At 33.7% G+C, this 23,678-nt stretch overlaps 1 protein-coding gene across 3 annotated transcripts; it reads left to right on the top strand.

Annotated features, from left to right (window-relative positions):
* The first annotated feature begins 3,474 nt into the window (after positions 1 to 3,474).
* On the top strand, positions 3,475 to 13,704 carry LOC114744092 (UDP-arabinose 4-epimerase 1). Of its 3 annotated transcripts, none has more exons than XM_028932279.1 (11): positions 3,475 to 3,634; positions 4,626 to 4,784; positions 5,113 to 5,237; positions 5,667 to 5,780; positions 5,878 to 5,985; positions 6,143 to 6,234; positions 7,920 to 8,061; positions 8,185 to 8,279; positions 11,895 to 12,024; positions 12,313 to 12,457; positions 12,987 to 13,704. In XM_028932279.1, the coding sequence occupies exons 2-11, from the start codon at positions 4,727 to 4,729 to the stop codon at positions 13,223 to 13,225; spliced, it is 1,248 nt and encodes a 415-aa protein (XP_028788112.1). In that variant the 5' UTR covers positions 3,475 to 3,634; positions 4,626 to 4,726; the 3' UTR covers positions 13,226 to 13,704. The 3 variants fall into 3 exon arrangements, with proteins under 3 accessions (XP_028788112.1, XP_028788125.1, XP_028788118.1); XM_028932292.1 differs by lacking the exon at positions 3,475 to 3,634 and adding an exon at positions 3,756 to 3,830; XM_028932285.1 differs by lacking the exon at positions 3,475 to 3,634 and adding an exon at positions 4,120 to 4,287.
* Positions 13,705 to 23,678: the final 9,974 nt, after the last annotated feature.

Genomic DNA, 23,678 nt, shown 5'->3' with positions numbered 1-23,678 from the left:
AAGTGGAGAGAGAAAGACAAAATGTAGGTTTCATTTCTTTTACTCAAACAAAGTTACTTTTATTCAATTATAATTCAAACAACCTTTTACCAATATCATTTTTACAAACTAACTTTTTAAAACTTCAATCCAAACACAATTCACCTTATCCAATTTAATTTTTATCCAATTTTACTTTTTTAAAAATCAGATTAGAAATAAACTTTTTTTTTACTGTCAATTCAAACAGACCCTTAAATAGTATTTTGTTTGGCTCTAGGAACTATATATTAACGCATAGTTTATTGTGGAACATACTTTAGAATATTAAACATGACGTTTGCAAAAGTCCAAACTTACCTGTACTTAAATTCAAGTTCCTGAAGAAGCCAAATGTCATTGCCAGTTAAAAAGTAAAAATAAGAGTATTAAGTTCATAAAAAATTAAGACTTTTAAATTAAGTAAATAAACTTGAAAGTCAAAGATAAAATTTCAAACAGAGGAAGTACATAAAATGCATATTTTATTGTGAACCGCTGTGGGATGTAGTGGAAGAGACCAACTTTCCATTAAATAAGTTTGGTAATTTAGAGAATTGTGAATAAAAAAAATCTATTTAAAAATTCAGATTTGACTAATGAAAAAAATTATATTGAAAGTTTTTTTTAATGGAGTATAATATTGATGGAGAAGAATCAAATATTAATAATTAAATAGATAGTGGCCTGTGTTCTCATAACATCGTGCGCCTCTTTAAAAGTGAGACTATTGTAAGCTCTACCCCTGAATAAGTGTACCTCTTTTATAAACCATTAAACTTTGTTGTATGCATGAGCTTCCTTTCTTATAAACTAATGTAATAATAAGTTAACTTTTTATTAAAAATTAATTATAGAAAACGAAACAATATTATATAACTAAAATTGATATAATAAAATTTAAGGAATGTGCAATTAATAAAGGGTTAAGGTGTGTCCAACACCCTAAAATATTTTTTTAAGTGCATCCAGTACCTTAAAGTATTTTGTGATGCGTTCAGTATCCTGAAATATATTTTTAGGTGCATTCAGTACCGTAACATATTTTTTGGCGCATCTAACATCTCAAAATATTTTTTTAGATACATCTAACACCCAACAATATTTTTTGGTGCATCCAGTACCAAGGCAAGAAAAATAATTTAGGGTGTTGGGCTCCCCTAAAAAATACTTTGGGGTATTGGATACACCTGAAAATATTTTAAGATACTGGATGCACCTTAATCTATTAATAAAATATCAGCTTGATAGGAAAGTAACGTGAAAAAAAATTGAAATAGTAAATAAATATTCTTTTTAAAACTTTTACTGAAGTTAGAATGGACGAAGGAGAAGACTATTGAGTAGTTTCTTCTTACACGCATGCAGAAAATATTGAGGCAAAATGTAGAGACGCAAAAAAGAAAACAATTAAAAGACTGCAGTTGCCAGTTTCACTCGTTTGGAAGTTTGGATTTTATCATGACTAGAAAAACATCATAACAATGATTAATATTATCTTTAATCCTTGAAATTTGATCCCATTTTGATTTTGTTTTTTGAAATTTAAAATCAATAATTTTAGTTGCAAAAAATATTTTTTTCAGGAATAAAAAATCTTCAGAGGGATCTAAATGAAATCAAATTTTAGAAACTAAAACTAAAATAAAATCAAATTTTAGGAATTAAAGACGTATCATCATAGCTTGAGGGTGTGTTTGGATAAAATCAAACCATGGTTTGGAGAATAGCTTCTGGAGAATAGATTCTGGAGAGAATAGATCTTATGAAAAAGTGATTCTGAGAAGTGAGAGTGTTTGGATAGTTGTTACCAGAAGCACTTTTTATATGTGCAAATTACTAAAAAGGGCATAAATTAATATTATAATTATATAAGGGATAGATTTTATAATATATTTTGATTTGAAGAAATAAAATTGTTAATAAAATAATTTTTACTAACATAATTAATAATATATAATATAATATAACTAATAAATAAATAATTAATATGTGCATATATATTTATAAATTATATTAGATTAAATAGTAGAACCGAGTGTGGAATGAAGAGTGAGGCATCAATTATGGGGGCTGCTTTGTCATATGCTGTTGGGCCCACACCAATGTCTAGAAAATTTGAGCCAGAAGCAACTTCAAACCACTTCTGTCGAAACCATGGTTTTGGGGTTCAAAACCATGATTTGACCCCAAACCATGGTTTCACATTTTCTGCCCTTGTTTGACTGGTTTCTTCCCCAAACCATGGTTTGGAAGGACATCCAAACACGGCCTGAATGTTTTTTTTCCTCCGCTGATGTCGCCCAAGTCACTAACATGACAAGTCAGAATAACTTATGCCTACCAAATGTGGAACATTCTCATGTGGACTACTTTGAGAAGTATAGCTGGAGCCTACATGTATTAAAAAGAAGATATAGAATGAGCAAGACTATGATTTATAAATAATATATAACTTACAATAAAATTTATACTTTATAATAATATATTAATATTTAGGGTTAGTATAATTTTTGATTTCTTAAATTTGCTCTTATTTTGATCTTGGTCTATCAAGAGAGAAATTTGTCCAAGTTTTTATTAGATTATAGAGAATAATACTTTAAATAAAATAAAACTTGAAGGACCAGAATTTATAGTTTGAAAGTTGAGAGATCAAAACCAACATGAGACTAGAAATTATATTAACCCTAATATTTATATTGTAGGAAAAATTTATATTTAAACTCCATGTATATATATTAAACTTTTTTAGAGATAATCTATTCTTACTTATAAGAGATACTAATATCTTGTTTAAAATTTTAGTTTTAATTTTAGTTTTTGTTTCTATCAATTACTTGTTCACACACCCGTTATAATTAAGATATTTTTATAAAATAAGTTGATTTTTTTACATGTCTCCTATTTTTTTAATGAATTTTAACCAAATTTTTGATCTATTTAATTAGCTATCTTCTTTTGTTAAAAAAAAAATTGGGTCCTTTCTTATTTATTTATTCATTTTCTTGCCAAAAACGAAATGGGTCCTTTCTCAGCAGCCGTACGCGGAAAATGAAATGTGCAAATTGATAATTGAAAATTCTGACCTCGCTGTTCACTTTCCATTCGTCCAGTCAAAATGGCCCCGGAGAAATAAAGCACGTGGACCCCAGGGAAACCATGTGGGACCCAAAGTACCACAAAGCTGACACGGTGCATGCAAAATAATAATTGGTGTAAAGTCCCAAAAACCAATTTTCCTAAAAATAACCGTCCCGCATTCCTCGCCGGTAGAGTGAAGGACACATGGTCACATATTATTGGTTAGCCATTAATGACGTAATTCCAACCTAACGTTACTTTTAGAAACAAAACAAAAATTTCAAAAAACTATTTAAAAAAAAATAAAAATAAAACGAAGTTGCTGTTCTTGTGTCAACCAACTCATTTCTCTGCTTCTCATCTCCTCCTCGTGTCAACTTCCATAGACAGCGTATTAGGCTGCGAATTTTCCGTCTTTAGGACCAGGTCTACCTTTGTCTATGCTTGCACATTTTCTTGCGTTTTCCCCGGTTTTCCTTCTGCTTTCTCTCTCATGCGTTTCGAACTGATCGTGGATTCTACCCGGAATCTGGTATAACTTTTGAATTTTTTTTCTTTTTCCTTTGCTGCGTAAATTTGTTAAATTGGGACGCTTTATTCTCTTTTCACGTCTTTTCCCCCATTGAGATCCTCTGTCCTTGTGGCCGGCACGTTCACATGAACTGGGCTACCGTTGCTTTAATTTTCTGTTTCGGACGGTTTTAATGCTCTCTAACGTTGTTTGCTCGGTATTGTGCTTATTAACCCTAGTTTATCAACATTGTAATTTGTTTTAGGTGAATTCTGTTTATATGCCTCGGTTCTGATCTTTGAGCTGCGCCGCTGATTATGTGTAGTCTTCTTTCTTAGGGTTTCCTTTCTCGGCTGGTCAATGGTGCTGTGTAAAAATGCCTTTTTTTTTTTTTTTTAAATAATTTGTCGAAGAGATATTGAATAGATTATGCTATCCGAGGATGGATTTTTGTGGTTCTTCACGTTGGATCTTGACACTGATTCATGGGGATTTGTTCTGCTATAATTTTAGGAAAGTTTGGAATTGAAGTTTTATGTCGGTATCTGACTATCTGTTTTTGAAGTTGGCAAAATCGTCATCTAAGATTGCATTTAGTGCGCTGACAACAAGGGATATGCATGTCTCTTCATCAGTGGAGTGAAATATGCAGAGCATAATTTCGGGGCTTTTCTGTTTGGAGTTTCTCCTCAATGGGTTTCTTTTACAGATTTACGAGGATATATAGTTTCTGTGAATGCTAAATCTAACCAACTTTATGATTTCAAATTTATTGATGAACTGCTGGGTCTCTGCTTCAATTGTAAAAGTTTGAGGATCTTTAGTATCGGTACTTTTCAAAATCTTTTCCCGTGGACTGAAATTTCAGTCGTATTTTTTTCCTTTTGTTTCCCCCCTTTCTGTTGCTTTGCCTTTTTGTTCCTAGGGTCGTCTATTTATTCTGATTTCTGAATTTGATGTGTTTGTTTTAAGGGTAGAAAAGATTTCTTATGTAGTTTTGTTTCTACTGCAGATTATAACCTCAGATCTGTCCTAGGAAAGGGCGCTTTATTGACTTTTGGTATTGTGGAATAAGACTTCATTTCCTCAATCCTAGTAATATAGATTTCGCAAATGCTATTTGGCAGGCCCAGAAGTCAGCCAAGGGCTAGCAGACCTGGGTCATTGGGAGGTAAGGTTTTGATTGCCGGATATAGGCATGAACAGACTTATAACCAACTGAAATACATGTGAGGACGTGAGCGCACACACAATAACCCCCCTCCCCTCTTTAAAAAGGCCTAGTTACTAAAAGCGACAATCAACTTCAAAATAGAAATTGATAAGCGTTGCTTTTTGTAACTCATGATTGTAGGATAGACTGGAGCGGGGTTTATGAAGTAGGGGAATCTGGAAATATCTTATTATGCCGTGATGTGGAGATTTTTATTTACTTAGTTATGTTTATCATCTAATTTTGATATAATAGGCTTTCCTCCCTTTTTTCTGTTGTCTTCTAGGAATGGATTATGCTGATCCCAAGAGGAAGGGCAGCCTTGTTGCAAAAGTTTTTCTTGCTGCGGCACTAACAGCATTATGCATTATCATGATCAAGCAATCTCCTTCCATGAACTCCCCTAGTCCGGTAACTCCTATACATTTTTATGTTTTAAATTTCATTTGTTAATTGTGGAAATTATATATCTTTAATGTTTGGATTGTTGATTTTTATATTTACAGAAGAAAGATCCATCAAGTAGTTAAGCAATGCCACAGATTACAGGCCATTTTAGAGTCTATTTAATAAAAATTATTGAATTTTAATTTTTTTTCCTGTTTACAAGTGTTGTTAGATAAAAAATTAAAAGGAAAAAGTATAAGCAGAAAGAGAGGGTAGTATTTAAACCGGCAGTAAGTGAAAGATGGGTGATAATATTATCAGTTAGATGCTTTTTCTCTCTCACTCAGTTTTCTTGTTATTTGATTTTGAGATTGAGAATATGATACCAAAACCTAGGGTTGATATGCCTTTTCGTTCATGTAATTGATTCTTTCCTGTTTTGGCCATTTCCAGTTTTCTTTCCATGAACCTGGAGTCACACATGTTCTGGTAACAGGAGGAGCAGGCTATATTGGGTCACATGCTGCTCTAAGACTTCTGAAGGATTCTTATCGTGTCACCATAGTGGTATGCCTATACATAAAATGGAGGGGCTGTCTGATAAAGTCATAAGCTGTCTCCATTGTTGCTGCACTACATGAGTAACAATTTTTCTTTCTGGCAGGACAACTTGTCACGAGGGAATTTAGGTGCTGTCAGGGTTCTCCAAGAATTATTTCCAGAACCTGGAAGGCTTCAATTTATATATGCTGATTTGGGAGATAAGAAATCTGTATCCTGACCATATTGTGTTATGAATTTAAAGATTTTGGTCTTCAATATTAACTAGTATTTAGATGGCCCAAAAAAAAAAAAAACAAAAGAAAGAAAAACTTTGTATTTGAAACAAATTGATGTGCGCATGGCTTGTCTACTTGACTGGTTATTAGGTTGATAAAATATTTTCAGAGAATAAATTTGATGCTGTAATGCACTTTGCTGCTGTTGCGTATGTCGGAGAGAGCACAGCTGATCCTCTTAAGTAAGCATCGTTTGAGCTTTGACAAACAAGCTATGGAAAGTAGTGTCTGTGCACAGTTCCTAATTTTGTCTGCGCACCTATTTGCTAGATTGGCTGATTGTTTTCTTGAATATGAATTGTCATTTTCACGCACTCTTACATTTGTGTCTCTATTTTTATATCATATTTTTATTTGCTTATTGTAGGAAATGACTTGGCTATATTTTAATATACTTGTTTGGAGTACAATTTGACTTTGTAAGATTGAGGTCTTGGTTTCTTAAAAGATAAAGTCATGTACTGGAACACTCTAATTGTAATGTGAGATAGAAGTGCCCTCAATATCATATCGGGCTTATTTGCAGTGTGTAATAGGATTGGGGGGTTCTTTCTTTGAACCTCACCATGAACAATTAAAGTTTGTCCAATTAAAATTTCCATCTGATTAGTTCCAAGCCATTTTCAAATATGTAATTTTTGTGTATGCTAGTTTATGTAATGTTAGAGAAAATGTAAGTTTCAGCCGCAAAGTTCTCAAGTTCTTTAATGGAAGAAGCTTCCTTTTCTATGACATAAGTATGAAGATATGTAATATATATAATATATGCGCTTTATTATTACTAAACAGTAATAATCTCTTCATGTTTTTTCTAAATCTAGGGGTGTAGACCTTTTAACGTCCACAATATTACTTTCTTACGTTTCATTAAATTTTATTCTACTTCATTTTGTGTGCCTAACAAGAAGTCTTTATGGGTATGCTGCTACGTTCACTGCTGGTGTTGTTTTGCTGTCAGTAAGAGTGGGAGAAGGGGTCCCACCAGGCTTAGATAATAGGCAGGTGTCAATGATTTTCCTATTCATGTCAGTTGGTGGGTTAGGTAGAAATGAAGAGAGGCTTATGATTTAAATGTTTTCACAAAGTTTGGAAGTAATCATTAGCTATGAAACCAGAAGTTTAATAAGTGGAATGTGTTGCTATATGTCGTTAATGATGAATAGGCTTACCTCTATGCTATAATTAAAATAATTTCTCTAAGATTAAATACTTAAACAAAAAATTGTGCTTCATAGTATTTTCTATGTTCTAGTATGTGTGAACATAAATGTGAGATGTCTCTGGCCTTTATCTATTCCTTTAAGCAGATGGTGGCCCATAACTTCCCTGCATGTGTCATTTCTTGGTTGTTTGTCTTTTTTCTGTTTGGAAGATTGTCAACCTTCATCATATGATTACACACTGTCTTTCCTCTAGACCTCTATTCAGGTGAATGTGTTCTATATTAGTGGTTTCAAAGTTGTTTACCATTGTTAGGATCCTCCAGCCTTGGGAAATTGGAAATAAAATTATAGCACAAAGTTGAGAAGGGAGCATACTGAGTTATTAAAGGTAGAGAGGGGGTCCTAGAACTGGTTCCAGATCAGATTTCATCATAAAACTCTGATCTTCCAACAGTTAATATATGTAATATAAAGGGAAGAATAGAGAAACGTAACACATTATTAGTGTGCCTAAGATTGCATTCAGAGAGCCTGATGGGACTGCTGCAAGTTCTAGAATAGACTCTGTTGACTAAAGTGGCTCAACAATGTTTAGTTGTTTGCAAATTAATTGGCTGTTTTTTCTGATTTATTTTTATGAGGTTTAAAGCAGAAGGTCTAGTGTGAACGTTGATTGATTCTACCTTCCTGGAAAATTTTCTCAGGTATTACCACAATATTACATCAAACACGTTGTTGGTTTTGGAGTCTATGGCTAAACATGGTGTGACGACATTGATATATTCAAGTACATGTGCAACATATGGGGAACCTGAAAAGATGCCCATTACAGAAGAAACACCCCAGGTAGGAAAGATAACAGTGGCTTTGTCTATTTTATAACATTTTAGTTTCATCGTTCTTAGTTAGTTCCCACAATGGTTTTAGAGCAAGGGAATTTACTTCTAACATTGATGTGTTATGTTTCAGTTCCCAATAAATCCATACGGAAAAGCCAAGAAGATGGCAGAAGATATCATCCTTGATTTTTCTAAAACCTCAGACATGGCTGTTATGATCCTAAGGTATGTCTGATGCATGCATAAAGTTTCCTCCATATTTTTGAGTTCTTATTCATTAATGTCCTCATTGCTGCTGAAGTTATTTCTTAATCTTGATTTTTGATGTATTATCAATGTTTGGAATCTTGCAAGAGTTGGGTTGTGCTTTGGCAATACCAATTTTTCTCTCTTCTGCTTCTCTTTGTGCTGCCTCCGCCCAAATACTGAGTTTGGATGTGTTGATCACTAATGGGGCACACATGATGTGCATGAATGGAAGTGGATAATCTTTTCAAGTGTTTTTGTTGTGTTTGAGAAACGATAGCTTTATTGCTGTGCGTGTTGAGGAATTCTAATGTAACATGTTAATTCTTTAAATGTCGAATTTCAGCAGAGTTTGCTTATAAAATATAAGTGCATCAAAATGGATTGGTGACTACTTAACAAAGGAATTTTTATACTCGAGTTTAAAATAGAGACCAAAGAGTAAGCTACATTGTTCACTCATGAATGGTATGGCTTGTCATAGTTTTATATAGATACTCTTAAAGAAAGTGTTGCTCAAAACTAGGAAGTGGATCTTTACCAAAAAGAAAAAAAGAAACTAGGAAGTGGATGCAGTTGTGGGGCTAAGCTATTAAGGTGAAATGATATTTTCTCTTTCTTTTGTTTTATACTTCCTGCGGTCTTAAATATAAAAACTAGTTTGTAATGTAAATTGCATTACAAACTAGCTCTTATATTTAAGATTGGATGAAATATAAGATAAGGACATGATATTGGATTCTCAGTGTAGAAAATTAGACATGTGGAGGAGAAGCTGTTTTCTATGGTAGTTATGGTGTTTAGCTATAAAACTGACCACTTTACGTTATTTGGACCATTGGTGCTCAGTTTCAGTACTATGAATGAAGATAACCAATCTGGGATACTTGATCTTACTTTAAACAACAAGCCTTATCCCACTAGGTGGGGTCGGCTACATGAATCACACGACGCCATCGTGCTCTGTCAACAACCCAATCCTTAGATATGTTGTTGATTAGGAGGTCTCGTTCAATGACCTCATTCAGCGTTCTTCTCGGTCTTCCCCTCTCTTTTTATGGGACTCCATCTTGTTTGATCCACCCTCCTCACCGGGGCCTCCAAAGGCCTTCTCTGCACATGTCCAAACCATCTTAAGCGATTTTCAACCATTTTCTTTTGGATAGGTGCCACACCGACTCTTGTCCTGATCTTATCATTTCGAATCCGAACATATGGCCATCCCATTTCAACATCCTCATTTTTGCTACTCCGACTTTGTGCTCTTGTTTTCCTTTTATTGCCCAACATTCACTACCATACATCATAGTTGGTCTTATAGCAGTCCGATAAAATTTTCCTTTAAGTTTCTCAGTACCTTCTTATCGCAAATAACTCCGGTAGCTTTCCTCCACTTTAACCAGCTAGCTTGTATTCTATGAGAAATGTTTCCATCAATTTCCCCATCCTCCTGTATAATGAATCCTAGGTATTTAAACTTTGATACTTGAGGAATAATTTGCTCTCCCATCCTCACCTCCAAATCCCTATTACCTTGTCTCCCTCCAAAATCACAATGCATATATTCTGTTTTGTTTCTGCTCAAACGGAAACCTTTCGACTCCAAAGTCCTCCTCCATAACTCCAAACTAGTGGTAATCTCTTCTTTTGATTCCGCCATAAGAACTATATCATCCGCGAAGAGCATGGACTTAGGGATTCTTTCTTGAACAGGTTTAGTTAGAACATCCAGAACAATGTTGAACAAGTACGGACTCAGAGAGGATCCCTGATGTAGGCCAATTTTAATAGGGAAGTCTTTTGTCTCCCCTCCAGGCATCCTTACACTGGTAGTTACCGCCTCATACATATCTTGTATGACTTTAATATACGCAACCCGTACACCTTTCTTTTCCAAAGCCTTCCACAATACTTCTCTTGGCACCCGATCATAAGCCTTTTCCAGGTCAATAAAAACCACATGTAAATCTCTTCTTTTGCTTCTATATCTCTCCATTAACCCCCTTAGTAAATAGATTGCTTCCGATGTGGATCTCTCTGGCATAAATCCAAATTGGTTTTCCGAAATAGAAGTCTCCAACCTCAATCTATATTCCATCACTTTTTCCCACAACTTCATTGTATGATTCATAAGTTTTATTTCCCTGTAGCTTGCACAGTTTTGAATGTCTCCTTTATTCTTGTAAATAGGAACTAAAATGCTTTTCCTCCACTCATCCGGCATATTTTTAGAGCGTAGAATTTCATTAAAAAGCTTGGTTAGCCACACCTCCCCCTCATCGCCCAAACATTTCCAAACTTCAATAGGGATACCATCAGGCCCAATGGCTTTTCCATTGTCCATTTTCTTGAAAGTCGCCTTAACCTCTCTGATACGTATCTTGCGGTAGAAAGCCAAATTCCGATATCTTCGTTAATTAGCAAGTCCTGCAAGTCCTGAGTCGCATAATTGCTTCCCTCATTAAACAACTTGTAAAAGTAAGCCTCCCATCTGTCCTTAATATCACCATCAGTAACTAACACTTTACCATCTTCATCCTTTATACACTTTACTTGGTCCAGATCTCTCTTTTTCCTCTCCCTTTGCTTCGCGATCTTGTAAATATTTCTTTCTCCCGTCTTTGTTCCTAACTCCTGATAAAACCCTTCATAAGCTTTAGTACGTGCATCGCTCACTGCTCTCTTTATTTCTTTTTTAGCCAACTGATACTTTTCCTGGTTTTCTACACTATTGCACAAGTGTATGGCCTTAAAACAATCTTTTTTCTGTTTGACTTTCTCTTGCACACTCTTATTCCACCACCAAGTCTCTTTATCTCTTTGACCAGGACCTTTGGATTCTCCCAAAATTGCTTTAGCTACCAAACGAACCCTTGTAGCTATCTCTTCCCACATCATGTTTGCATTTCCCTGCAACTCCCAATTCCCTTCCTTCAAAAGAATCCTTTTGAATAACTCCCGCTTCTCTCCTTTTAACTGCCACCACTTAATCTTGGGTTTTGCCACTTGATGGTACTTTTGCCTAGTACTTTTAAAACATACATCAAGGATAAGTACTCTATGTTGGGCACTCACCCCGTCTCCTGGAATCACTTTGCAATTAGTACACAATCTTCTGTTCGGATTCTTAACCAAAAAGAAATCAATCTGTGATTTTGAGACACCACTTTTGTACGTGATTAAATGCTCCTCTCGCTTCTTAAAACAAGTGTTGACAATCTTAAGATCGTATGTAAGAGAAAAATCGAGAATAGATTGTCCTCCACTATTAAGCTCCCCAAAACCAAAACCACCATGGGCCCTGCTGAATTGTCCTGCTTCTTTACCAACATGTTCATTAAGGTCCCCACCGATAAAATTTTTTTCTTCGAGTGGTATGCTTTGAACCAAGCCCTCCATATCTTCTCAAAACTTATCTTTAAGATGTGTCTCTGCCCCAACCTGAGGTGCATAGGCACTAATGATATTGATAGTATTCTTTCCAACAATTACTCTTAACGATATTATTCTGTCCTCAAACTTGATCTTACTTTAATATTTGGGAATTCAGAATATTCTGGTCATCTTTGATAACATTTTTGGGTCAACATCCAGATACTTCAATGTGATTGGATCAGATCCTGAGGGCAGATTAGGAGAGGCTCCAAGACCTGAACTGCGAGAACAGGGTCGAATTTCAGGTGCCTGCTTTGATGCAGCACGTGGTATTATTCCTGGATTAAAGGTATACTGATATTATTTTTCCCTTTCTTTATAAATTTCATAATGTATGAAATCCTTCCTCTCAAAAAATTAGCACAGGTAATAGTGTCTGGTATATTGGCGGGAACCGATGGAGGCATCTATATTGACTAACTTCCTTGTAATGGATATAGAATTTAATAAATGTTTTCTTTTTGACATTGGCTGCTATTCCCGAACCTTAGCTAAACCTTGACTTAAATGATTTGCGTAATGGTCAAGTGCTTGCAAGTGTTTTTCACTTCTGATTGCATTTGTTGGCTCCTTGCAGGTTAGAGGAACGGATTATAAGACACCTGATGGAACTTGCATACGAGACTACATTGATGTAACTGACTTGGTCGATGCTCACGTGAAAGCTCTTGAAAAGGCACAACCTGGTAAAGTTGGGATCTACAATGTTGGCACCGGAAGAGGTATGTTGAAACTTTGAATGTGAATCTTAGTAGTAGATCATCTCGGTTACTAATGAAAACAACTGTGAACTTTTTTTTCCGAAAGAAAAAGTTTTCCTCTAAATTTGAAGAGAGTATCAAATGTATCGTTTAACAACACATGTATGTTTTGGAAATAAAAATTGTCAAGCATAAATTCATAATATTAATTATTATTTAACTAAACATGTTATAAAATATTTATGTATAATATTTAACATAAAATTTAAAAGTAATAGATCAATTGGATGGATTGATATCTACACAAATGCATGGATCAATCAACATAACTAGTTCATAGATGGATTTGGATGCAGGCTTCTTATTAGATTTTAAATTTAAATCAAATGGCTCAATAGGTCAAATTTGACAAGCCCGTTACAATCATCCTTTCTAGAATTTGCCAGCCCGGGCAATTTTCTATTTATCTTTTTTATAGCCAGCTCTTTATATTCTTCATTGTATCTCACACTCACACGTCTTAAATTTATGGTGCGGTTCTGTAAACCAGGTAGGTCTGTTAAAGAGTTTGTGGAAGCCTGTAAAAAAGCCACGGGGGTGGACATTAAAGTCGAGTATCTTTCTCGTCGCCCCGGTGATTATGCTGAAGTGTACAGCGACCCATCAAAGATCTTGCGTGAACTGAATTGGTCTGCCCATTACACCAATCTTCAAGAGAGTTTGGAGATTGCATGGAGATGGCAGAAAGCTCACCGTGACGGTTATGGGACTTCAACTGCGGTTCTCTGAAAATTTCAGAGCCGCTTGGCACAGCGCACCACTGATTAGAGAATGGATCATCTGAAGTTGAAAGTGTTTGTGAAGCTTGAAGCGAAGTATCAGTACTGTGTATATAGTGTTGGTACCTTCTATTCAACTGCACTTACAGGTTTTCAGCATTAGAAGATTCAGATCCACCAGAACCTGGAGCATTTATATCCATCTCTTTTTGTTAAACTTGAGGCACAGAGGAAAAAGTTTAGCTTTTAGACCAATAAAAGCATGACCGTGAGTGACGGCTGACGAGTACTTACAGAGTTTAGTTCCACTATTGGTGCCAGTTTATTCTTCTCGTACTCGTCGAAGTGAGTAGGATATTTCCCCCCTATTTTTCTATTTTCTTACTGAGCTGCTGATGAGTTAGCGTGGTTTTAAATAGTCGTTGTCGATTTATTATATGTATTTAATATATAACAATTCAATAATATGATGCCCAGGCTCTGATATGACTTTCCTATGTTGTCTTTTCTTTTCCGCCGCTTATATTTTCTATTTTATGATCTTTTTTTTGGGGTAAAATTCTGTTTCTGAGTGTGTGGGTGGGTGCGCACACAGAAATTTTTCTCTTGAGCATGTAAATTAGAGAAAACTATTTTCTCTACACCATTAACTCGTGTATGACTAGAGGTGGGAATCAGGGCTGACGGGTTTAAAAGGGCCGGCTTTTTAGGACTGAAATTTCAAAAATATTTCAATTTGTTAGGCTCGGCCTTTAAACTACAGGGTTCAGGGCTGATCCACGGGCTTTTTTGTTTAAGGAAAAAAATAATATTTTTTACATTTATCATATTTTTTATAAAACAATAAAAAGAAACCAATGAAATTATTAAAAAAAAGACATAAATATGAATAAAATTAAGTCACAAATATAAAATATTATCATATATAAATATCAACATCCAAGAACATCTAAAACATTTATTAACAAGATAATAACATCCAAAAATTTTATCTATAGTGCAATTGTGCAATAAATAAATACTATCATTAATCTTTTGAAACTTTATCATCACTATAATTAATTATTCTTTTTCGTAAGTATGCTTTTCTTTCGTAACAAAAATATCAAGTTTTTCTTCCTTATAGGAATTTTACTTTTAAATTTTACAATCTAGCTATTATTTTATTTTAATGTGAGAAACATTGTTGTTGAAACTCATAAATTTCTAATTCAAATTATATAAGTATAAAAATACTCTATTATCAAATATATATCTAGTTTAAAAATATTAACGCATATAATATAAATCAAATCATTAAAGTCCAAATTAACCCATTTTTAAAAAATTTAATTGGATAAATTATTGTCTAACACTAAATTTAATTTTAAAATGATAATAATAACTAAATATTTGAAATATTATTAACAATGCAAAGAATTAATAACATTAGAATTATAAAAAAAATTTAAAAAACAAAAAAAATTATAAAATGGCTTAAAAAGGCCGGCCCTAGAGCCTTTTAAGCCTTCGGCCCTCTAGGGCTTATTTCCCATTTGAAGGGAGAAATATCAAGCCCGGCCCTCATAATTTCAGGGTCTAAATGGGCCAGCCCGACAAGCTCGACCTGTTTTCCCGGCTCTAGTGTATGTTACGTATGCACGTGGAAGATAGACACTAGAATTTAAAAACAATAATTTTATTTTTATGAGCATGCAAATCGGTGGTGAGATGCTGTGTGGGTGTACAAGAAAATATAACATTAGTAATGAATATATATGAGGAAGAGTTGGTGTGGCATTGATTGGAAGAAAAATCAAAGAAACCTTTGCAGGCATTGTTGAGGAGGGTAGATTGTATGGAGTTTTTTGGAAAGCGATATAGGCAGATTAAAGAGAACTATTAAGAAAGTTATTAAGCTTTTTGGTTAATAATTTATTCAAACACTGGGTTATTAAAAGAGTATAATAATATCGTGCAATTCGAGTAACTTACCACACTTAAGGGAATAAGGTTTATTGTTTAACAACGTAAATAAAAGAAAACTATTTTTTCATACTTCTAGATAATTAATTGTCACCTTTTTATTTATCATTCAAATATTTTTATTGTGATAAATCCAACGTAGAATGTTTCTGTTACTTCAATATAGATATCATAATCATTAATGTCAAGTAAATTGCAAGTGCTTTCCCATAGCAATAGTAGATAGCAGCGGGAAGTTGCTAAATCATGATTAAGAAGACTAAAGGGAACTGTGAAGTATGGTTATGAAGTAAATATGTGAAGGAGTTTGCCTCGTTTTGCGGAAAAGTGCTTCTTAAAAGTACTTTTAAGGGTTGCCAAACACCTTATAAATTAAGTATCGAATGTTGAGTGGAAATGGTTCTTTAAAAATGGTTCTTTGTAAGAGAAAAGGAGGAGAGATGAAGAAGAAAGTATTACGTGGTATCTTTCAGCTGTGAGTAATACTTTCTTTTAAATTTAATTTGCCCTCACCTATTCCTATCGTATATGATACAAGTTAGGTTGCGGTGAATTTCCTGCAGGATATGATGGGAAACTTTAAGTATAGATTGCACTTTTAATACTTAGGACAAGAAAATAATGATATTTTTTTTGGCCATAAAGAAAATAATGATATTTACAAAGGGATAATTTGACTTTATCTCTTCATGTACTCAAACACCAAGGTAATGAGTTTGATATTGTTGTGTTATGTGTAAATGGAGTTATGGTGAGGAGTATATATTGATCATGAAGTGATGCTTTAAATGCTTCTTGAAGTAATAACTCTTCAATTAAAGGTCACAATTATATGTATACCTTAAATAGCCAAAATAAATTTTCCTTTAGGAGTTATACCTTTTTAATATGTAGGGTTTCCTTTAAAAACAACAAACCTTTCACAAAGCGATAATTACCACACTGATTGTACTCATTTTGATACATATTTTCATATCCTAATTAAGGGTTTTTTTACGATGATACTTGGGGTTAATTGCATATTTTGTGTTGTCATTGAGTGATTGCATGGAATTGTATCTAAAAAACAGTGTTTTTGTCATTTAAATTGATTTACTCTTTGATTGGTTTAATTATTTGGACTTATGATACTTCTAGGGTTTTGATTTGCATTGTAGGTACCTTAGAAGATAAAGAAAAGAAGTACCAAGAACCAAAGGGACAACTTGGGCTCAGAAATTTAGAGCCTCTATTTTATGTTGTTTGCTATGGCAAATGGACACTTTTACCAAGGTGAACGAGCGTTAAGTTGCTGCTGCATGTTTTTTTGAATGAAGAATTAAACGGGTGATCATCATTCATGTTTCAAACAAGTAATCTTTAAGTTATGAAATGAATCAATTAATTTTGACTGAAGAAATAAAGAACTCGTGAAGTATTATTCCCAATAATATTATTGATTTAAGAGCATAAAAGCTGAAGAAAAGAAACTCGAGGTTTCTTATCTATAAACAAGTTTCTTGATAAGTTTATTGAGAAATCAATCAGAGAGAACTGAAAGGACTTGGAAGGTTTTCAAGGAAACTTCTACTCTCTGTAGTTGTTCCTCTAGGACCTTAACCTTCTTTTTGGGACTTACCAACTCCTTGATAATTTTTATAAATTTGAAATGTAAAGCATCATATTTAGATTGTAATTCATCATTAGTGGGTTAGAATCGTTTACCTCCTATATTTTTCATTCTTCTTCTTCTTGTATAACAACAGATGTTGGCGGTCTCTTCTTTATCATTATCTTCTATACGTAGTCTTCCTTCCTTTTGAACTTCTCCTTTTTCTTGTCCTGCTTTTACTTTTTAATAAAGTTAGACAATTCATCTTGATGTGTCCAAACTTCTTGTACTTGAAGCAAACTATCTGATTTTTGAATTCCTTTTGAGAGACCGAAGAGGTTCTTTTGGATTGAAACTTCTTCCCAGCTCTATTTATGTAAAACTTCTTGAATCTCTTTATGATGAGGCCTTTTTCTTCATCCTCCAAGGCTTCCTCTGAGAGCAATTCCCTTCTTTGTCTTCTCATTTATCTCCTTTTTGTATTTCTATTTACTTTCATATTCTGCCAAGCTACCAAAGAGAGTAGCAACTCATCGTATGAATTCTCCTTTTGTTTCTTCAATAGCGATCACTTTTGGTTCTTATTCCTTATTGAGACCACTAAGTATGTTTCTTACTTGGTCTTCTTGGTTGTATTTCTTGCCAAGAGAGTTAAGGTGATTAATGAGAAGTGAGAATCTCACTTTCATGTCTTAGATGCTCTCTCCGTCTTTCATTCAGAATAGCTCAAACTTAGTAGTTAGAGTATTGATTTTGCTTTGTTTGACTCTACTTGTTTCTTTGTGGGCAATCTCAAGAGATTCCCACAATTTTTTGGTAGCCTCCAAGCTTGATACTCGAAAGTACTCTTTTTGACATAGAGTACAAGTGAGCATATTGATGGCATTGTTATTAAGCAGGATTAGCCTTTTGTCATCATTATCATATTCACTGGGAGATTTTGGAACACATTGCCTATTCTCCACTTTCATGGGAACATAGTTCCCCTTCTTGATTACGTCTCAAAGGCCATACTCTAATGCTTTAATAAAGATCTCTATTCTCATCTTTAAGAAGGTGAAGTTTTCACTATTGAATCCTGGTGGCTTTATTGTAAAGCTTCCTTTGAGTAACACATGATCACTAAAAATTGTCATTTAATCTTCTCTTGAGATAGTTGAGTCTTTTTCACATGACCTGTTCTAATACTAAATGTTAGAATGGTAGAACACCTAAGAGTAGGGTGGATTGGGTGATATTAAAAAGGAGTAAACTTAGGTCAAGTTGGTTAGGTCAAGTAGGTTCATGAAGCCAATCAGAGTGTGCCACCTGTATTTATTATCCATGTCAGCACTTAACCCAACACCCACCGTTAGTCCTCTAGTTAATTATTTTTTTCGTTTTTAAAAAAAGTAATTGGCGACAGAACAGAACCTAGGGTGACCGATGTTAGAGACGGCGAAGAGGTAAAAAACGACAGCGACCATGAAGGACAGGATACGACGGCAATCATGATGGACAGGAACGACAGCCAAGGATGGTGATATAAGGAGTTGCAATGTGATTGATTCTGGGTTGAGAGTTATATTTATGCACGATTCTCTTGTTTCAATTTTTGGGGCTTCTTTGTTTTTGGTCAGAGAGTGATTCTAGGATCTATTGAGGCTGTAATCGGTCAAGGAGAAATGATGACAATGTGATCGGCAAGGACAACTGGCGGCCAAGCGTGTGCAAAGGGATGTGCAAGAGAAGCAGCTACGTATGTGAAGGAAGGATGGACGGTGGTGTGATCGTCAAAGATGCATAACAAAGTTGCCGCAAACTGGGTACAGAAATGGTCGCGTATGTGGAGAAAGGTTAGCAATAGTGAATTAAAGGTCGTCACTTTCTTCTCTATATTTTATGTTTTCATTCTTCTCTCTTGTAATCAATTGGATTAGTTTTTGTTGGTAGCATATTCTGTTGTACACCCGTGGTATTATTTGCAATTGTTAGCGTGGATTTTCTTATTTGGCAGCAATAAGCTAGATAAATCTCAAATGCCCTGTTTATTAAGCTTCAATCAAAGGCTTCTGTGTGCAATATTTAGACAATTAGCTTGTGTGGATGATATCTAAGTTTGATCTTGCTTTAGTCTCTAGGTTATATTCAATAAGAAGAGATTCACATCATGCTGGTAGTTTATTTTTTGTCTCAAAACGTGTGATCTAGCTTGTATAATAGAGTTTGGATACATGATCAATTGCGTGTTATAATTGATCTTTGAAGTTTTCCTTTTGGTTTCTTGGACTCATTGTCTTTGTTTACATGTGTTTATCAAATTCAAATGCTACTAGTTCAACAATCATCTAATTATTGTTCTTTTTGAATGATACTCTAGATTTAGTTCTTTGTAGGAAACATGCAACCTTATCAGTTTATTTTTCCTCCAACTTGGAAGCAGACATGCATAGCAAATATATTATCTGAAAATTACGGCCAAGCAAAATGTGCGGGAAGGTGGTGGCTTCTCCTTTGATACATCCAACCAACAAACCAAATGCATCCATTGAAGATATAGGGAGTGCTGATAAAGTGATTGCTTCTTTAGGCCCTTTTATCACTATAAACACATTTAATATAGATGAATTGCTCTTTTGTAAAGTATAATTGTGTTATTATATATTTATGGTTGAAATGTCAAATTTTTTTTTGTCTCTATGGAATGAATTGAAAGAGAGCCTTTATGAAGTCTCTTTAATTTTATGTATACTTTCTTTTAGGTTTTTATTTCATAGAATCTTAACTTGTCAAAGTATTTATTGTTGATACAATGTTGTTGAACAATTTATGTAATTAGGAACTGACAACTCTCACTAGCACCAAGACCTTCAATATGTAACTCTATCGTTTGTTATTTACATCTCCTGAGGTTGCCCCAAAAACATTCCTCACAACTTCTTTGATAGTCAAATAGCAAAACTTGATAAAAGAAGCATGTAGAAGGAAAAAACTAACTAAGCTTTATTGATCACACAATCATCAACTTAATATACTACTAACTATGGCTTAGTGAAGCATGTAGAAGGAAAAAAACTAATTTAGCTTCACTGATCACACAAAAACCATTAGCTTAACATTACTACTAACCATGGCTTAGCTTCTTGTGTTTTTATTCATTTGTGGTATTTGTGATGGCATTGGACCATATTCTTTTATTGTAGCTGACAATTGGTATTATCTTGCTGAATAATAATAATAATACAAGGATTAATATTGAAATAGGAACTACTCTTTTATTATCATCGAAGAAACATAAATAACTAACAAAAGAAATATTTCCTCTCAATGTTGATATCTATGATATCATTATTGTCAATGCTATAAAACTAAAAATAAAAAAAAATTTTTATTGTCAATTATTCCAACGGATAGCCAATGTGCATTATCAAAAGAAACAAGAATTGTGGCTCTGAATCATTCCAAAGTTGCTTCCAGCCTTCTCAAGATATTTACCTTGCCAACCTGGGTCATATTAAAATGAAAAATATAAGAATTTGATAAAATTCAAAATTAATATGGATATATCAATGGAGTTGACAATTCATAGACTCATAGTCCAAATATCAATGTAATGTTGATGACGGCTTCTGAATATAAACATAAATAATGTTTCCTTTATTATAAATATTAACCAAAAAGTTTAATTAGAGATGAAATATAAGTAACCTCTAAATACCTCTTGGTGTTGTTTTCTCTTTGACTTCTTTTCTAAACAGCTTTTAGGACGACCTTTAACAGAGATACACCCTCTTTTTTTTTTTTTTTTTTCAATCATTTGGCTTGAAATGCATCTTTTTCACTGGTTGCAATAGTTTCACTAACATTTTGTTGGTTTGCAATGGAAGAACTTTTGCCTAATATTTTATCAACTTCCAAACCTAACCCTACAATCTTTTTTGCCAAAAAATTTGTAGCATCATCAGACTCAGCAGCCTTACCTAATATGTCAATTGCAGTTCGGCATAAATCTTTGAAACGATTTGAGACATCTAACTTTGGATCTTCTTTGATTATACGTCCACTATTATCAATGACACATCCACTTCGAGCATGTTTGCTCCATCTCTTGAGAATATACCTTGAAGGAATAACTAGCTTATTCCACAAATTAAGTACTCGAAGAGCATGACAACATAAGATGCCAAAAAATTCATATTTCTTACAACTGCATTCAATTGTTTCATCTTCTAAGTTACATGTAACCTTGTGATCTCCCATATCACCCATCACACATACTTTATATTCAAATATTTTTGAAACTTGGTTACATTCCTTGAAAAGTATGTTACGTGATTTCTCATATTCCTTTTTAACACAAAGAAAGATAGCTCGCGTATAGTTTTCTCTTGCATTTTTTTTAACAAAAGAACATCTAAATTTAGTGGTGGCATCACTTGACTCATTTCATAATTCTCTTCCAACTCCTTATCTCTCATGTCTTCTATCAACCTCTCAAAATTTGTAAAGAAACCTAACACATTTAATGTAAGCTTCATATAACCTCTTAATCGACCATTAAAGCTTTCACTCAATTAGGTTGTTGTAGCTCCTGCACAAAAGGCATGCCGACCATATATTGATGCCTATTTTTCTCTTTTTTCAAACAAATCTTGCAACCACTTATTTTGACGAAGGTCATACTTGTCAAGCATTGACTCCCATGCATTAAGAAAGTCATTCTCATACTCAAAATCACATATGCAACTTTTAAAGTTTGAAGCAAAAGAATATGATTTCTTGTAAACATGATTAATATGCTTGCAAGCATTTTGTGAGAGATGCCAAGCACACAAACGATGATATGATTCAGGAAACACCTTCGCAATTGCTTTTGCCATTGCTGGGTCTTGATCTGTAAATATTGTGGCTGGTTTCTTTCCACACATAGCCTTCATAAAAGTTCTAAACAACCACTCAAATGACTCGCTTGTCTCATCATATAATAGAGTAGCACCAAATGTTACAGTTTGCTGATGGTGATTGAATCCAACAAATGGTGCAAATGGTCTCAAGTTATGATTTGTACGATAAGTAGTATCAAAAGATACCATATCTCCAAAATAAGAATAATCCACAACCATTTTTGCATCAGCCCAAAAAATATTTGTGATTTGATTTTCAACATCAAGTTGAATTTCATAAAAAAATGATGGATTTTCAGATCACTTTGATTCAAAATAGTGAAGCAATGTATAATCTTCCCCTTCTTTCAATTTTGCCATCCTCTTACTAGTCAAATGGTTGCTAATATCTTTAAGAGTACAACCAACATTCTCTCGTCTTTCAACTTGTCGACTCAAGAATTCAAAAATTAATTTTTGTCGTATACCAGAATTATTTGCTTGTTCAATTTGAGTTGCTTGAGCACTAGAAATCTTTCTCTGAGATGGCAATTTATGCTTACTCCTAGGGATAGCTAGAGCATGATTATGTTCCTTCTCGAAAGATGTAACTAAATATTTTCCATTTGCTTGTCTATTAATAATCATTTGAGCTAGACAACCAGATCTCAAATCTTTACGAGGCTTTTTTCCTTCATAATCCTTCACTCTTTTAAATCCTTCTTTGAAACACACGTATTTTCGACCTAAAATTGTCTTTTCATCTGTCTTACATTTATTTACCCACTCTTTTCTGACACTAAATCCAATAAAACCAGCATATGCATTATAGAATCTATAAGCATGTTCTTCACTTTCAAATTCCATACCCATATATGGAGTTAAATCTGTTTCATTTACTTCATGTTCTGTGAAATATTCACATATAACAATAAATTAGATATTAGAAAATAAAAAAATAGCAAGATAAAAGAGAGAGAAAAACGTAAGGCACTTGAAGACAAAACCATACATAGTTGATTGAAAAGAACGAAAAAGCAATAAAAAAAATATATCAATGGCACTTACCACCACTAGCCATGTGAGAATTCAATGAACTTTAGGTTGAGGAGAAGAGTGATTCAGTAGGCAATCAAAGAAATATGCGCACAGAGAGAATTGACTTTTGTAATGGAATACATATATCCTGGACAATGAAAAGTTCTATAAGCAAGCAGAAAGCAATACATGAGAATAGGATTTTTTAGGCGATATTGCACCTAGGGACCGAAGAAGAGGATTCGTTTTAGAGGATCATGGTTGTCACTGTTTTTGATCTCTTGTCCGTCTCTAACTTCGATCGCCCTAGGCTTTGTTATGTCGCCAATTACTTTTTTTTTTTTAAAAAAACTTAACAGGAGGACTAATGGTGGGTGTTGGGTTAAGTGCTGACATGGATAATTAATACAGGTGGCACACTTTGATTGACTTCATGGACCTACTTGACCTAACCAACTTGACCATAGTTTACTCCTATTAAAAACTTTAAGATTCAAAAATAGTAATGCAAATGAAAGAAGCTAGAGTTAGAAGAATTTCACCAAAGGAGTAGTGAGAGAAAAAAAGAACACAACGAATTATACCAGATTAGTTTAACCACTTGAACTACGTGATGTCTCGATAACATTATTGATAAATGCTCTTCTTGAAGATTTTATCGAGAAATAGAGAAACCTTTGAATAAAGATCATTTGTGAAATATGAAGGAAATCGAATTGCTTCTCAAGAAATTGGGAGAAAATTTTGATAAATAATTTACCTGAAAAAGCAATACAAAACTTGAAATCAATAATTTTTATTCATGAGAATTTTATCAATAAAATTGGTTCTTTGTAAGAAACTTAGTAACTCTTTAAATTCTATTACAAAAAACCTTATTGAGAAACAGAAGACTAGACTTAAATTTTTTTTATTTAAAAAAATGTTTCCAGAACTTGAGTAAGTTATTGTGAAGATAGCTTATCAATGATGTTATTAAGAAGAAAAAGAACTCAACCAAATTTTAG

This window comes from Neltuma alba, unplaced genomic scaffold, assembly GCF_004799145.2.
Source record: "Neltuma alba isolate B1F8T4 unplaced genomic scaffold, ASM479914v2 tig00000679_pilon, whole genome shotgun sequence".
Taxonomy (NCBI): domain Eukaryota; kingdom Viridiplantae; phylum Streptophyta; class Magnoliopsida; order Fabales; family Fabaceae; genus Neltuma; species Neltuma alba.
This window is presented reverse-complemented; position numbering and strand designations above follow the sequence as displayed.